The sequence below is a fragment of the Oncorhynchus tshawytscha genome, linkage group LG28 (assembly GCF_018296145.1).
Source record: "Oncorhynchus tshawytscha isolate Ot180627B linkage group LG28, Otsh_v2.0, whole genome shotgun sequence".
Taxonomy (NCBI): domain Eukaryota; kingdom Metazoa; phylum Chordata; class Actinopteri; order Salmoniformes; family Salmonidae; genus Oncorhynchus; species Oncorhynchus tshawytscha.
Genome location: NC_056456.1, coordinates 29,219,819 through 29,237,994, shown reverse-complemented (window position 1 = coordinate 29,237,994; position 18,176 = coordinate 29,219,819). Strand labels below are relative to the sequence as shown.

The 18,176-nt window shown below is 42.9% G+C and overlaps 1 protein-coding gene across 1 annotated transcript in view; it reads left to right on the top strand.

Moving 5' to 3' along the window:
• Positions 1-2,890: 2,890 nt before the first annotated feature.
• Positions 2,891-18,176, top strand: part of LOC112227045 (calponin-3) — a 31,874-nt gene continuing 16,588 nt past the window's right edge. The window contains exon 1 of the mRNA XM_024391830.2: positions 2,891-3,156. Within this exon, the coding sequence (XP_024247598.2) occupies positions 3,100-3,156 (57 nt within the window). The 5' untranslated portion in view covers positions 2,891-3,099. The remainder of the gene's footprint in view (positions 3,157-18,176) is intronic.

Genomic DNA, 18,176 nt, shown 5'->3' with positions numbered 1-18,176 from the left:
GCACGACGGTCCTTCGTGGGCAAATTTTGTCATCAAAGTCTGGCATTGTCTGATTTATGATGCTTCCAAGGTTGAATCATGATGACGTCAGTGATCTTCAGGTCGGAGCTCTAGAACATGGCCTGAGTTCCCGGCATGCAATTTCGAGTTGGATGACGGTTAAAAACGTATTTTCCCAGTCAGAGCTCATTTTTTCAGAGTTCCCAGTTGTCTTGAACCCACTGAAGTCAGATTTCCCAGTTTCAAGTTTCCAGTTGTTTTGAGCGCAGCAGAAGTCAAGCTGGATTGACAGCATGGCCAATGTTGAAAATGTATCCTTTTAAGTTTGGAAAAGAGACGCCTTAAACCCAAACTAGGGACCACACACCCACTCCACTGAAAATGAGGCTTGTGATTGATTGGCAATGCTTGCAGTTAGCCACTGATTCCTTCCAAACCACTCATTGTTGAATTTGCAATTTCCAACTTGTGTAATGTTTATGTCCAATGGCTGATGAGCACCGAAAAGTTTTAACTATAGTTTCTCTTCATTATTTCTCTTCATATGACAAGGATTAAAAAATAATTGTCGACTTGATTCATGATGATGACTGCTAGCTTGCTAGCTAAGATTTTGAAAGTATGATGTTGATCAGTACAATCAAAGCTACTGTAGATATAACATGATTTGACGTCATTTTATCTGTGGCCAATGACCCTGAGTTTACTTGGATGGGACTTTTAATGTAACTCTGTGGCAGCACCCGAGTGGCTTGAATTCTTTTGCTCTACCCTTAGATTTTGCAGTGACGCAGTGTCCCCATGAATGACAGAATGCTGAGCCAATCACGGCGCAACTAGAGAACAATACCAACCCCTACTGCCCATATTTTCCACTGGCTGCCCCACCACAACAGAAAGCACTGAGCTAGGCTGAAACACCTGCATTTTGAAGCTGCCTTACTCAAGAAAGCAGAAAAAGAGACCAGGTTTGTATGCAACTTTATTAACTGAAAGATTATTTGTATTTTTTTTACATTGTTTGCAGACTGATATGTGACATGTATTAATGTCAAAATAACATGCAAAACAGGCAACCCCCAAAATGGTTGTATTTAAAAATAAAAAAATGATAATAATAAAAAGGTGGAGCAGCCCTAAATGACAGGTCATCCATGACTGGATGTTTGTCATTTGGGAAAACACTTTCATTTTTCATTAAACTGAAAGTCTTAACTGTCTCACTTCCTTCCTAAGGAAAAACACAACGGTTAACAGTCATTGCTTCAGCATTTAGTAGTACACTACCTGCAGTAAGTTTGCCGTTGGCAGTAGTTGTTGGTGAACAAAAAATGATGCCCAGTAATAATTATGCAACAGGTTAAACAGGAACAAGAGCTGAGTAAGATCAGTGGAGTCTTTACAGTTGTACTGCTTGTGCAAACACGCAGGATAAATGACTGGAAAAAGGCAATTGAATTTCCATTCACAGTTTGTTTTTCTCTTTTGTGGAAACTGTAACCTACCTTGGCGAATATCAATTCTCTCCCTTACTTTTTTTCTCTTCATCACCTAAGTTACAACCAAAACAATGGAATCATATGCATGATTATGTTTCATGTTTCAGCATGTTTCATATACAGAATGAAAATGTTTGACATACAGTACACTCTTAGAAAAAAAAGGTTCTGGATAGAACCAAAAAGGGTTCTATGCTTGCTTCATACAGTATATGTCAGACCTTAAGGTTCTATATAGTACTTAAATTGGCTCTATATAGAACTCTATGTGGAACCCAAGGGTTCTATATGGAATCGATTTTGGTTCAGTGTAGAAAGGGTTTTATATATAACCTTTAGGGGTGCAATGTATGAAGCAAGCAATATAACCTTTTTCGGTGTGTACCCAACACTCAATACAACATTAATAATAACAAACACTTGAATCTTTCTATGAGGCAAATGTACAGTATTAGTGTGTGACTGTCATCCTCCAAAAAATTGTGTTGTATATTTCCTCAACCTTTCAAATGACTTTTCCTCAGAAATTTAACCCAGAACTATTTTGTGAGTATAAACAGACTAGTAGACTAGGCCTAGACTACCCTAGGTTATTCAGGGGAAAGGCCAAAAATGGGGCCTAGCTAGCTCTCATAGTGGGAATAGCATGAGGAGTTCTTCAGGGGCTAGCTCTGTTTGTGTTTATTTCAGGATGAGCAGTTCTAGCAGAACGTTTCTATTGTGGACAGTCTTCCTGTTTATGGAGGTTTGGTGTCCCTTGACAGCACTGCTCAATGGACAGGAAACACATGGAAAGAGGGAGGGAGGAATGGAGGAAAGGATTTGTTTGCATTCTGACAGCAAATGTAGAGATAGTATACACAGAGACTTAGGTATTCTTTACTATATTTAGAGCTGATCTCATTGTAAATGGAAACTTACTTATTCTCATTTCCCAATGCATTGTGGAAGGATGCAGTATTACTGTCACCCCCATGCTTTGCTTTAGTATTCTAATCCATGTTTTGGGGGAAAATAGGCAGATGTTTCATGACTTGTAGCCTACTATAATCAAATTATATATCTTCATAAATACGTTTGAAATTCTTTCGTTGTTTGTAATTCTCGTTTAATTCTATTTTTGATGACATTGTGATATATATGCAACATTATCGAAAGGTATAAGTATAATATAGCCTAATCAGGGGAAACTTGACAAAATAAATTCTGAATCTGTTATTGTGAATAACATTTTGTTTGTCCGAAGGCTTTCTTTCTTACACCCTTATATTCAGCGCTATCCATAGATCTATTCTCAATTTAACTGTAAGCGAGCGCAGAGAAATTCAAGGCTTCTGATTGGCTTACCGCAGGTATCTCTCGCGCTGCACACTTTTTTTTGGTCTAGAGGAGCTACTGCAACTCAAACTTTCTGTACGAACGCAGATCCTTTCTCTCTCTCCATCTGCTCGCTGAAGAAGCAAATTATCTCGGTTTAGAAGATTGACGGTTTCACACTGTTGTACTGAACTTGTTACTTTGTAACAGAGGAACCTTGGAAGAAGCAGCAACTTTTGTTGCAAATTATTGACACAGTTTTACATTTGCAAAACAAAGGACCATGACTCAATTCAACAAGGGACCAGTGTACGGGTTGACTGCAGAATTGAGAAGCAAGGTAAGCGTGACTATTAGGACTACAGTTTTACATATCAAATTGATGCATTTAGATTTTTGTACGTTTTTATTTAGGAAACGAATTATTTGCATTCATCAAGTGGCCCACGTGAAACTGCTTCGCATCAGTGGTGCATTCATTTCCCTCGATACGACCTGGAAATGGTTTTCCTTTTATGGAAAGTGTGTGATGGCAAATGGCCACGTACTTCAGAAGCATATGAATGATGATCAGTCAATGTGCCCTTTGTCTTGTAAATGTTGTCCTGAAAAGGATAGTCTACCAGGTTACATAGTGCAGAATACCCCGCACAACAAATTGCAAATAGGTTGTGATTTAATGTCTTTAACATAATGAATCTGCACTGAGAATATGTCTGTTTTGGAACACTACCTTGGAAACTAGTGATCAACACACATCACCAACTAGGCTGTAATAAAAATATGTCCATTCTCGGGCCCCTTTTCCCAGACCTTTCACAAATGCAACCTTTAATTCGACTACATAGTGATGCGGGATTTACAAATGTACAATACTCCTTTATGATCTTATTTGATTCTTCGGGTTCATGTCAAAGAAATGATGAAAGCTTCATGAATGAATGGCAAGGCCAACAACTCATTGTTGCTCCACCATAGTGGGTGGAGCCTGTATGGGCGGTGTAGGGGCCCCTATACTGCTGAGTGAAGTCTGCAGTACTAGACAACATCCTCGACAATGCATTCTCCTCGTCTGACCCCTCGGTAGTTTATTGTACTTTATATACCATCTAAAGCTGTAGCATGCCTTCCTTGTCAGACCTTATCTCATATGGAATCAGTTTGCTACTATAGTTTTAAAGGGTCCCGTTAGATGTACCATGCAGCTCAGCTTTGAATAGATGAATGATGGGCTGGGCCCCCTGCCAAGTCCTCCATGTTTTCTTGGCTTCTGCTTAGGACTGGGTGATATGACCTAAAAATTATATACAACTTTTTTTCCTCAAACTTATGGACTCTTCACAATATATATCTCTGAATAAGAGCAGATGCTCTTATCGAGAGCCACTTACAGTAGTGAATGCATACATTTTCATACTAGTCCCCTGTGGGAAACTAACCCACAACCCTGGCATTGCAAGCGCCATGCTCTACCAACTGAGCTGCACGGGATACACTGCATTTCAAACAGCCATCAATAATCAAATGAATTCAGGGCTTATCAAGTTATACCTAGGAAAAACATGTTTTATTTATTTAACTAGGCAAGTCAGTTAAGGACAAATTCTTATGATGGCCTAGGAACAGTGGGTTAACTGCCTTGTTCAGGGGCTAAACGACAGATTTTTACCTTGTCAGCTCAGGGATTCAATCCACCAACCTTTCGGTTACTGGCCCAACGCTCTAACCACTAGGATAAAATAGTCAAAATAGTTGAACCTGCTTTTTTTGTGATAATCACTTATCTTGTTTTCAAGTCCGTCTATGAAAATGCCCTTTTTTGTTACAAATTTAACAGTAACCATGCATAATGTACATTCACTAATAATGACTAACTTATTGTAGCAGGCATTAAGCTTGGGGCGGCAGGGTAGCCTAGTGGTTAGAGTGTTGGACTAGTAACCGGAAGGTTGCAAGTTCAAATCCCAGAGCTGATTAGGTACAAATCTGTCATTCTGCCCCTGTTCCTAGGCCATCATTGAAAATAAGAATTTGTTCTTAACTGACTTGCCTAGTTAAATAAAGGTAAAACATTTTTTTTAAAGCTATAGAAAATTAACTCAGGTCTCATAAACAATCTCTCAAGCATAAGCCCACATGTTAGTGAGTAACCAGCTAATCTTTATATTTCAAGTTTAAGCCAACTTGGATCTATTTGCTAGCTAACAAGGCAAAACAGTTGAATTGTTATGAACACACCCTTCTGTCTACCTCCAACTGTTTGAATAGCATAGCACGCCTGTCCACTTTGTTCAGATGTTGAAATCAAGTGCCCTACCTTATTTCTCAGAATGAGAACAAGTTGCTGATTCTTTATATAATAGCGTTTTATGCTTATTGTACATTTATAAAACACAGACTAGACAGCTAGTATAAAAGTCTTTGGCAAAAATGCTGCTAGCGGTAGGCCATACTAGCTACTGGAATGCCGTGCGCGACAAACTGAGCATTAATTTTCCAGAATCAAGGTTCATAGATACTCTCGTTTGAGTAGTGTCTGCTCTGCGCGCAATTTGAGTAGTTGAGACATAAAAATGGTATCGTTAAATAGGTTAACTTCTCCACTATTACGGCAAAATAATGTCTCAATGTGTTTTGGTGTCCATATGAACGGTTCTGTTGGACCAAATGCAAATAGTGAGATGAAACCGCTTGTCAGAGAGGAAGAAGTGATCTACCATCTTTGTTTGTGTGAGTGGCAGGAGGAGTGGCTTGATATGTGTAAACTGTAAACACACAGGAAGAGGCGAAGTGAGAGGTTTCACTCTCGCTAAAATCTGTCCCAAATAATCCCAATGTGTTTCTATGGGCTTATTTTGGATCTAAGGTTGTCGTCTGCCTTCCTGCCTTTGGGACAACGACTCCCGTTGTTAGAGCGGAGATATGAGCATCTCGTCATTATATGCAGATCTCTGGTGTAAATGGGAAGGTGAACACAGCACAAGGAGAGAAGGAGACGAGACAAAAAAGACAACATGAGAACAAACAGACGTAAACTCCCATATAAAAAATAAACTAGATTCTTGTGATGCAGGCATTTGGAACATCGCACAACATAACATCGCAAAAACATAAATTCGAATAAATCGAATGAATTTGATATATCGCCCAACCCTACTTCTGTTCAATTGAGCACATTGTTCCTGGGGAGAACCCCAGATGGCCCAGAGGTCTATCAACCACATGTTCAGTCTGTCCCACACATGAACTAAAGAGGTGGATCACCTCCCTTTGTCTGGGTACAAATCTACTAGAAATCATCAGTACACCAGGAGTTTTTCCTGACCACTTAGCTTGACCCACTTATAGCTACTGTATATCTAGGGCCCAGAGTTTTCCCAGGTCAAGCCACATAGTCTGGAAAAACTTTCCCCAGTCGTTTTTATCTTTTTATACCGATATCCACAGCTCCTCTCTGGTGGATTCCCCCGGTACTGCTGCTCATTCCGTGCACCAGCTCCAGAGGTCTACGTCACTGTCCTTCTAGGCGTCACTGAACTGTTTCATTATGCACACCTGGTTCCCATTCCCCCTGATTAGTAATTGTATATATATGTGCCCTCTGTTCACCATTGTTTTGTCTGTTATTGTTCCCATGTCCATTGGTCTTGTGAGTACCTGTGCTTTGTTGTTTTGGCTTTCGTGCTGCTTGCATTGTGTACTCGTTATTACAGGTCTCGTCCCATGTATTGTTATTACTGGGCTCGTCCCGTGTATTGTTATTACAGGTCTCGTCCCATGTATTGTTATTACAGGTCTCGTCCCATGTATTGTTATTACAGGTCTCGTCCCATGTATTGTTATTACTGGGCTCGTCCCGTGTATTGTTATTACAGGTCTCGTCCCATGTATTGTTATTACGGGTCTCGTCCCATGTATTGTTATTACAGGTCTCGTCCCGTGTATTGTTATTACAGGTCTCGTCCCATGTATTGTTATTACTGGGCTCGTCCCGTGTATTGTTATTACTGGGCTCGTCCCGTGTATTGTTATTACAGGTCTCGTCCCATGTATTGTTATTACAGGTCTCGTCCCATGTATTGTTATTACAGGTCTCGTTCCGTGTATTGTTATTACTGGGCTCGTCCCGTGTATTGTTATTACAGGTCTCGTCCCGTGTATTGTTATTACTGGGCTCGTCCCCGTGTATTGTTATTACAGGTCTCGTCCCCATGTATTGTTATTACTGGGCTCGTCCCGTGTATTGTTATTACAGGTCTCGTCCCCATGTATTGTTATTACTGGGCTCGTCCCATGTATTGTTATTACAGGTCTCGTCCGTGTATTGTTATTACAGGTCTCGTCCCATGTATTGTTATTACTGGGCTCGTCCCGTGTATTGTTATTACAGGTCTCGTCCCATGTATTGTTATTACAGGTCTCATCCCGTGTATTGTTATTACAGGTCTCGTCCCATGTATTTATTAGAGGTTTAACCTCGGTCTTTTGTTTGGGTGGCATGTTTTCATGGCATGTTGTAATTTTGGGTAGAGTATTAAAACCCCCTATTACGTATTCCTGCGCCTGTCTCCAATCATTTATACAAAGTGACAGAATAACCGACCCTAAATGGAGACAGCGGGAATGGCCTGTCCGACGCACCCGCAACTTCTGCAGCTGCAACTGGCCCCTCCGAATCCGCCGCAATTTCGGGCAACTGGCCTGTCCAACGCCGGCTCAACTTCGGCAGCTGCAACTGTCCTGTGCGACGTTGCTGCAACTGGTCCATCCGACGCTGTCGCAACTTCGGCAGCTGCAACTGGCCCATCCGACGCAACTTTGGCAGCTGCAACTGGTCCATCCGACGCTGTCGCAACTTCGGCAGCTGCAACTGGCCCATCTGACGCATCTTCGGCATCTGCAACTGGCCCATCAAACGACGATGCAACTTCGGCAGTTGCAACTGGCCCATCCGATGCAACTTCGGCAGCTGCAACTGGCCCATCCGAAGCAACTTCGGCAGCTGCAACTGGCCCATCCGAAGCAACTTCGGCAGCTGCAACTGGCCCATCCGACGCTACTTCGGCAGCTGCAACTGGCCTGTCCAATGACGATGCAACTTCGGCAGCTGCAACTGGCCTGTCCAACGACGATGCAACTTCGGCAGCTGCAACTGGCTCTGACCGACCCGCACCGCGTTCCTGTGGTTGTCCTTGAGGTTGTCCTTGAGGTTGGTGTCTTCCCACTGCAGGTGCAGCGCGTCAGGGGGGGTACTGTCACAGATTCCCTCGGTACTGTTACTCATTCCGTGAACCAGCTCCGGAGGTCTACGTCACCAGCCTCTAGGCGTCACTGAACTGTTTCATTACGCACACCTGGTTCCCATTCCCCCTGATTAGTAATTGTATATATATGTGCCCTCTGTTCACCATTGTTTTGTCTGTTATTGTTCCCATGTCCATTGGTCTTGTGAGTACCTGTGCTTTGTTGTTTTGGCTTTCGTGCTGCGTGTATTGTGTACTCGTTATTACGGGTCTCATCCCGTGAATTGTTGTGCACTTGTTATTAGAGGTGTTGTCCCGTGTATTGTTATTACGGGTCTCGTCCCCTGTATTTATTAGAGGTTTAACCTCACTCTTTTGTTTGGGTTACATCCCTGTGTTTTTGTATAAGTGTTTGTTTTGGGCTTTGTCCCCGTGCCTTTTCATGGCATGTTGTATTTTTGGGTGGAGTATTAAAAAACCCTATTACGTATTCCTGCCCTTGTCTCCAATCATTTATACAACGTGACACTTTTTGTCATTTCACTCCCATTTAAATCGGATCTCGAATTGTGTCATTCCATCCATGCAAAGCAGTGGCTTCTGCTCACCTCACTTCCGGCGCCGACAGAGATGGCCGCCTCGCTTCGCGTTCCTAGGAAACTATGCAGTTTTTTGTTTTTTTACGTGTTATTTCTTACACTAGTACCCCAGGTCATCTTAGGTTTCTTTACATACAGCCGACAAGAACTACTGAATATAAGATCAGCGTCAACTCACCATCAGTACGACCAAGAATATGTTTTTCGCGACGCGGATCCTGTGTTCTGCCTTACAACCAGTGTAACCGAGTGGATCACATGCAGCGACCAAAAAAAAAAAAAAAACGACTCAGAAAAAGAGGGAAACGAAGCGGTCTTCTGGTCAGACTCCGGAGACGGGCACATCGTGCACCACTCCCTAGCATTCTTCTTGCCAATGTCCAGTCTCTTGACAACAAGGTTGATGAAATCCGAGCAAGGGTAGCATTCCAGAGGGACATCAGAGACTGTAACGTTCTCTGCTTCACGGAAACATGGCTAACTGGAGAGACGCAATCCGAAGCGGTGCAGCCAGCGGGTTTCTCCACGCATCGCGCCGACAGAAACAAACATCTTTCTGGTAAGAAGAGGGGCGGGGGCGTATGTCTTATGGCCAACGTGACATGGTGTGATGAAAGAAACATACAGGAACTCAAATCCTTCTGTTCACCTGATTTAGAATTCCTCACAATCAAATGTAGACCGCATTATCTACCAAGAGAATTCTCTTCGATTATAATCACAGCCGTATATATCCCCCAAGCAGACACATCGATGGCTCTGAACGAACTTTATTTAACTCTCTGCAAACTGGAAACGATTTATCCGGAGGCTGCATTCATTGTAGCTGGGGATTTTAACAAGGCTAATCTGAAAACAAGACTCCCTAAATTTTATCAGCATATCGATTGCGCAACCAGGGGTGGAAAGACCCTGGATCACTGTTACTCTAACTTCCGCGACGCATATAAGGCCCTGCCCCGCCCCCTTTCGGAAAAGCTGACCGCGACTCCATTTTGTTGATCCCTGCCTACAGACAGAAACTAAAACAAGAAGCTCCCACGCTGAGGTCTGTCCAACGCTGGTCCGACCAAGCTGACTCCACACTCCAAGACTGCTTCCATCACGTGGACTGGGAGATGTTTCGTATTGCGTCAGACAACAACATTGACGAATACGCTGATACGGTGTGCGAGTTCATTAGAACGTGCGTTGAAGATGTCGTTCCCATAGCAACGATTAAAACATTCCCTAACCAGAAACCGTGGATTGATGGCAGCATTCGTGTGAAACTGAAGGCACGAACCACTGCTTTTAATCAGGGCAAGGTGTCTGGTAACATGGCTGAATACAAACAGTGCAGCTATTCCCTCCGCAAGGCTATCAAACAAGCTAAGCGCCAGTACAGAGACAAAGTAGAATCTCAATTCAACGGCTCAGACACAAGAGGTATGTGGCAGGGTCTACAGTCAATCACGGACTACAGGAAGAAACCCAGCCCAGTCACGGACCAGGATGTCTTGCTCCCAGGCAGACTAAATAACTTTTTTGCCCGCTTTGAGGACAATACAGTGCCACTGACACGGCCTGCAACGGAAACATGCGGTCTCTCCTTCACTGCAGCCGAAGTGAGTAAGACACTTAAACGTGTTAACCCTCGCAAGGCTGCAGGCCCAGACGGCATCCCCAGCCGCGCCCTCAGAGCATGCGCAGACCAGCTGGCCGGTGTGTTTACGGACATATTCAATCAATCCCTATACCAGTCTGCTGTTCCCACATGCTTCAAGAGGGCCACCATTGTTCCTGTTCCCAAGAAAGCTAAGGTAACTGAGCTAAACGACTACCGCCCGTAGCACTCACATCCGTCATCATGAAGTGCTTTGAGAGACTAGTCAAGGACCATATCACCTCCACCCTACCTGACACCCTTGACCCACTCCAATTTGCTTACCGCCCAAATAGGTCCACAGACGATGCAATCTCAACCACACTGCACACTGCCCTAACCCATCTGGACAAGAGGAATACCTATGTGAGAATGCTGTTCATCGACTACAGCTCGGCATTCAACACCATAGTACCCTCCAAGCTCGTCATCAAGCTCGAGACCCTGGGTCTCGACCCCGCCCTGTGCAACTGGGTACTGGACTTCCTGACGGGCCGCCCCCAGGTGGTGAGGGTAGGCAACAACATCTCCTCCCCGCTGATCCTCAACACTGGGGCCCCACAAGGGTGCGTTCTGAGCCCTCTCCTGTACTCCCTGTTCACCCACGACTGCGTGGCCATGCACGCCTCCAACTCAATCATCAAGTTTGCGGACGACACAACAGTGGTAGGCTTGATTACCAACAACGACGAGACGGCCTACAGGGAGGAGGTGAGGGCCCTCGGAGTGTGGTGTCAGGAAAATAACCTCACACTCAACGTCAACAAAACTAAGGAGATGATTGTGGACTTCAGGAAACAGCAGAGGGAACACCCCCATCCACATCGATGGAACAGTAGTGGAGAGGGTAGCAAGTTTTAAGTTCCTCGGCATACACATCACAGACAAACTGAATTGGTCCACTCACACAGACAGCATCGTGAGGAAGGCGCAGCAGCGCCTCTTCAACCTCAGGAGGCTGAAGAAATTCGGCTTGTCACCAAAAGCACTCACAAACTTCTACAGATGCACAATCGAGAGCATCCTGGAGGGCTGTATCACCGCCTGGTATGGCAACTGCACCGCCCTCAACCGTAAGGCTCTCCAGAGGGTAGTGAGGTCTGCACAACGCATCACCGGCGGCAAACTACCTGCCCTCCAGGACACCTACACCACCCGATGCTACAGGAAGGCCATAAAGATCATCAAGGACATCAACCACCCGAGCCACTGCCTGTTCACCCCGCTATCATCCAGAAGGCGAGGTCAGTACAGGTGCATCAAAGCTGGGACCGAGAGACTGAAAAACAGCTTCTATCTCAAGGCCATCAGACTGTTAAACAGCCACCACTAACATCGAGTGGCTACTGCCAACACACTGTCAATGACACTGACTCTACTCCAGCCACTTTAATCATGGGAATCGATGGGAAATGATGTAAATATATCACTAGCCACTTTAAACAATGCTACCTTATATAATGTTACTTACCCTACATTGTTCATCTCATATGCATACGTTGATACTGTACTCTATATCATCGACTGCATCCTTATGTAATACATGTATCACTAGCCACTTTAACTATGCCACTTGGTTTACATACTTATCTCATATGTATATACTGTACTCGATATCATCTACTGTATCTTGCCTATGCTGCTCTGTACCATCACTCATTCATATATCCTTATGTACATATTCTTTATCCCCTTACACTGTGTATGACAGTAGTTTTTTTTGGAATTGTTAGTTAGATTACTTGCTCGTTATTACTGCATTGTCGGAACTAGAAGCACAAGCATTTCGCTACACTCGCATTAACATCTGCTAACCATGTGTATGTGACAAATAAAATTTGATTTGATTTGATTTGATTTGATGAACTTCCTTCCCTTTCCCCGCTGTCTGCCAGTGTGAGCGGAGACATTTTCCCCGCTGTCTGCCAGTGTGAGCGGAGACATTTTCCCCGCTGTCTGCCAGTGTGAGCGGAGACATTTTCCCCGCTGTCTGCCAGTGTGAGCGGAGACATTCTCCCCGCTGTCTGCCAGTGTGAGCGGAGACATTTTCCCGCTGTCTGCCAGTGTGAGCGGAGACATTTTCCCCGCTGTCTGCCAGTGTGAGCGGAGACATTTTCACCGCTGTCTGCCAGTGTGAGCGGAGACATTTTCCCCGCTGTCTGCCAGTGTGAGCGGAGACATTTTCACCGCTGTCTGCCAGTGTGAGCGGAGACATTTTCCCCGCTGTCTGCCAGTGTGAGCGGAGACATTTTCCCCGCTGTCTGCCAGAAGATACGCTTTATTAGAAGTCTGACGGAGATATGCCAGCCTTCAGTGGTCTGCTTGTGGAAAATAATTGTTTCATAGGAAGTGCCATGAATGTCTCTGAACTGTCAAGCGGCGCACAAAAACCTCAAAGCCAACCTCCCTTATAACTTTTTAGTATTTCTTTCTAGTGAAGATCTAAGTAATGCAGTTCAGGCAAAGCCTTTGGGGAGGTTTCACAGACCCAGATTAAGCTTACTCCTGGCATTCTCGAGGTAGAATCTCCATTGAAATTGCTTTTTAGGCCAGGAATATGCTTAAACTGAGTCTGGGAAACTGTCTGTAATAGTATAGTTAAAGCCCCAGTAGAGCCCTCCACACGGGTTCCTGGTCATGGTTCTTATGGTAACTCCTGGCAGGCTGGCACCCAGATGTGTTCCAGGAAGTAAATAGCTGAACACAATGGGAGGCTCCCATCACTTGGACGTCAAGACCACAGTGGGAGCTTTGGTGTGTGTGTCACTGGCTGTCGTCAGCATTACCTTAGACAGCCTTTATTACATTGATGGTTAAAAAGCACCGCACAACATCTTCACAACTATGGCTGTGTCAAACAGCAACAACATGGGACATTGTACTGGTGTAGCAGGCTTGGGAGATTGGAGTCTATTCCATTTCAACTCAGTGGATTCAGGAAATTGATTATTGATTTGAAATGGCATTGACATCGTCCTATGTTTTTGTTAGCAGCTCAACACACATCCTCTTTAAATTGGTTTTGCATGTTAAGTGAGTTCTCCATTTTAAAAGGTAATGTTTACTGTACCTTTTTTTAGCTTTTATTAGTGTGATGCACTTTAACAGTTTGATTAATTTGGAAATTCTCAGGAAATGCTTGTATGTGCTGTTTATGAATACTTAACATGCATGAGTACAATAGAGCTCCACACTACAAAGGATGTTGCTTAGTCCAGTAATTGAAGCAATGATGAAAGTGAATTAGCCTGCTTTGTAAATTACCCTCTCCCTGGCTTTCAGCCATATCGCAAGTTGTGGCTTCCTGCATTGTGTTATCTGATACCGTCCAAAACGTTTCAACTATGCCAATAACTGGAATTATGAATCTGATACAGGGCTGAAACTGTTGCGGTTATACCTTTTTCTTTAGTGCTACAGTAGAGCTGGACGATATGGACTAAAATCCATATCGCAATAAATTGCCTGAATTGATGCTTTCACAATAATTAGAAAAATAAGTTTATAACATTAATGTGCACATTTTTTATCATCCTTTTAAATACTACCTACTAGTTTGATGGTTGTAGCCAACAATTGTCCCATATTAGCAATCTTATTTGATTTCAAACTTCACATATCTCTAGTATAGGCTACTTATCATACTGAATGATATCAGCCAAATGCCCACCATAAGTATGGTCACTTCACAGTGAGGACTTTAATAAAGTGGTGCTGTGATGGCCTGACATCTGCGCTGGCTCAAGGACAGGACACTTAAACGTTCAGTCCTCTAGCAATTATGAAAACCAGGCTGGAAGTTTTGACACATAGACATGTGCCTTGCTCAAGGGCACATCGACAGATTTTTCACCTTGTCGACTCGGGATTGAAACCAGCAACCTTTCGGTTACTGGGCCAACACTTTTAACCTCTAGGCTACCTGCTGCCCTACCTATACCCCTTCTGTAACCTACACCCCTAGTGAGAGATGCAGTACAGAGTTACAGTACATAGTGGGCTATACCGCTACAAACGTGTCCACATCATGAATACCCGAACGAGGAAACAAATAGAAAGAAGTGAAGGCCATAGAAAAGAGAAGGGTATTCAAGAATGTGCTTTCTTTTATGTGAACATTCAACATTCAACACCTACTGGTGAATCTCTCTACAAAGACGCAACTTGCGTCATTTTCAATAAGGATGAATTCAAGCCACCTTCCCTACACCTTTTCGCACTTCAAATGACTTTGGCCATGCTCCTCTCATCATACCGGCCTTGTATCGTATCTGCAGCATTATGTGTCTGCAGCTACTTTTCTCTCCTGCTCACAACAGATAAGGCTGCGGTGAACATCATGTGCACGGTGCGTCTCATACATAGGACTTAAAATATATGCCCTGAAAACAGTATGTAAGGGTAGCCCATGTCCAGCCACACAGAGCACAGAAGACATGTTTTGTGGTGTTGGCTTGGCAGATAGTTGTTTGAGAGAGGACTGAAGAGATTATGCTCAAGTGTTTCAGTCGGGAAATATTTGCATGTAACTGCCAGGAAAGACCCGACACTTGTTCTGTTTCGCATAATTGAATGTAAATGCAAAATAATTAAGTATTCATATATTTAATCAAACTGGGGGCTGTGTGTGTGCGCACGTGTGTGCACGTGTGTGCCTTCCCTTTTTAATTAGCTCTACCATCACAACACGCATGGCTGTTGGGAGGGAATGTCATGTTTTTGTTGAAACTCCTCTAAAGTGCTGACGTGGCCATCCTCCCTCTGTTGAGGAAGTCCCAGAGTGGCCCTTTAAACCCCACGCTGACACCTCAAGGAGAACAGGAAGGAGTCTTCCTTGAGTGCTGTTAATAAACACTGGCTATAATTGCCCTTCAAGAAAAACACAGGATGGAGCAGCAGCACTTTTTGTTTGTGACATATTGGGAGTCTTTTTTTTCTCCTTTCTGGTTATTTTTAGGTCAGGAGGATGTGTCCTAAGGATAACAGTGACATTTTGAGTCATGGCTCACTTTTGAGGATGGATAGATTCGAATTGGAAAAGGAAAAACTTTATTGTTCACACAATATGGAAAATGGCCGCCTTCCAGCTTTACTTGAGACTGTTAACACGTTCTTACTGTATGTCAACAAACTAGTGCTGAACAATTAGTGCTTTTAAAGTCGGTTCGAGTTATGAAAAAAAATATCACAATTTTCGATTTTGGTTTAGATTATTTGGGTTGAGTGCTGTAACAACACAGAATAAAACAATTCATAAGTCCCATAATGGTAGTGACTTCTCATTACTGCTTATCACTTATTAACCATTTATTCATGTTACTTTAATACAATATTTCAGTAACGGTGTATATTACATTTGTTTTATTTGATGACTTTATTATTTTATGCCAAGTCATCATCTCATCTTTATAGAGCTGCTGTCTGACAAAATCACTATTTTGTAGTTCTTCAAAGTAAGTAATGCATACTTTTATGACTGCTGAATAAATACCAACTATCAATCACTTGGAATATGTATTTCCAGAGATACCTTGCGAAGCAAAAGCTGCTCTCTATATCGCCTTTCGATCGCGCATTCTTCTCTCTTCTGTAGCAGGTGTAAAATAAATACAGACTGGACAGGTAGATGCACAATGGATTGTGTTCATTGAAGTTAATTACCATGTTTTATGCACTAAACTATATATGCAGAAAATTGGCCTGTTGGAAACTACAACTCCCTACTACATGGCACAGTTCAGGCTGGATCTGATTTATTTCTAGAGAAACTAGAAATTTTTCTGTGAGCATTGAGCTCACAGAAAAAAAACACCAAATGGAATTCAAATAATTGAACTGAGTTGGTCAAGTAGGTGTTTAAAAATGGGTGAATCGCTCAGCACTAAAACAAACAGCAATATGACAATGGGCCTAGGGCGACATAAACAGACATGGTGAATTGTTTCTACCTCACCTCACGCTCATCATCATTGCATCATTCCACTCCATTGAACATTTTCCAGAGCCACGGAAGGTTAATCATTTATTAACGCCTCACCAGCTGTCTCTATTGTCAAGGCTCCATTCAATGCTATTTCCTCTCCAATAAATGGATAACCAATATTTGGACAGATTGTGGGTTTTGTGGTAACAAACAGTAAGAGGTTTTTGGAGGACAAAGCCTGTGATTTTTGCAACATGCAGTACAACATGCAGTACAACATGCAGTACAGTAAAGTCGTATCCATAAGGAGCGGCCCGTTTACAATACGGCAATCTCAGTCTTTTTTCAGTCCAGATGTTGTCTCCATTCCCCAGACCCATCAGGAAATGCTTCCAGTTGCATGGGCAGGAGTGGTAGTATAAGACAAGGGGGTTTCTTTCTCTGCATGCCTGAGAAAAGAGAAAGATGAACCCATTTCTGCTTTACTCCCCCTCTTTCCTCTCTGAATGCCTAGCTAGCTCTGCTCTATCAAGTCCCTAGAACACTGGAGCTATTGTTGGGCTGTAGAGGAGAGATTGCTAGATCCGAACAGGAACTGTTCACACTCCCTTCTGTCAGCCATCCACGGGACGTTTTAAAGGCCCAGTGCAGTCAAAAACGTGATTTCCCTGTGCTTTGTATATATTTCCACACTGAGATTGGAATAATACTGTGAACTTGTGAAAATTATGATAATGGACTTTTTAGTGAAAGAGCTGGTTGAAAAGACAGCCTGAAATTTCAGGTTGTTTTGGTGGGATATTATGGAACGTCGTTTGGGTCTTTGCGTGTAAAAAAAAAAGACATCAAATAGTGTTATTTGACGTGTCAAATAAGCTTGTTGACCAATCAGGACCTGAATATGACTGCACGTCACATAATAATTTAATGCGTTCATGACTTTTTTACGTAGTTGTTACACATTGATTACTCTATCACTCGTATTTCATATGTCACAACGATTCATCGATATGTATGCTATGATGCTGGTAAAGTTGTCTCGCGCACAAACAGTGCTCGTCATAAACAAAGCTAGCTAGCTGATGGATGCAAAACAATGTTCTTCCCCAAAAACATAGCAAAACAACATAATCTGTTTCAGTAGCTATAGTTAGCTAGCTAACTATATAGCTAGGTGTCATCCTCAAAAATAACCCTTATTAATGAAACTGTTCTTATTTGATTAATGGAGGTCAGACCATCTATGTGAAGCTAGCCAAAATAAGGATTAGCCACAATAGTAGACTTTGTGGTTAGCCTTCAAATTAAAAGTATGTCATTGACAGTGATGCAAATGAATACAAAAAGTAGAATTATGCTATAATTGAATAGATCATAATAAACAAGGTTATATAAAATCAACAAAAGACTAATTGTTAATTTGACAAATCTGTTGAAATCACACTGGATGTATTAGACTTTAGAATTGCATTGGGGGCATACTTGTTTCACTGTACAGCCTTTCCTATGGATTGTGGATCAATGACGTGGGGTATCAGTCTATTCAGTGACACCCAGAGAACATTAGTGTTGCAGCTCTTATTGCGGGACTCTGAAACAACTGAATTGAACCATATTTATTGTCAATCTACTATGTGTATTGAGCGTTATTCCAGAGGAAAAACAATACTGCGTGGATGTTTTGGAGTCTGATAACTCTGAGGAGGATATTGGGGAAAAAATATATTGGGTATTGAGTAGACTGATACTCCATTTCGTTGATCCCCAGTCCTTAGGTAAAGCTGTACAGTGCGATATGAATGTCAATACACACAATAGGCTGACTGGGGAGGTGATTTCAGACAGTCACAATCCCGCGATAAGAGCTACAGTCCCACGATAACGCTAAACTCTTCACAGTTGTGTTCTGTGGGTGTCACTGAGTAGACTGATACCCCATTTCATTGCTTC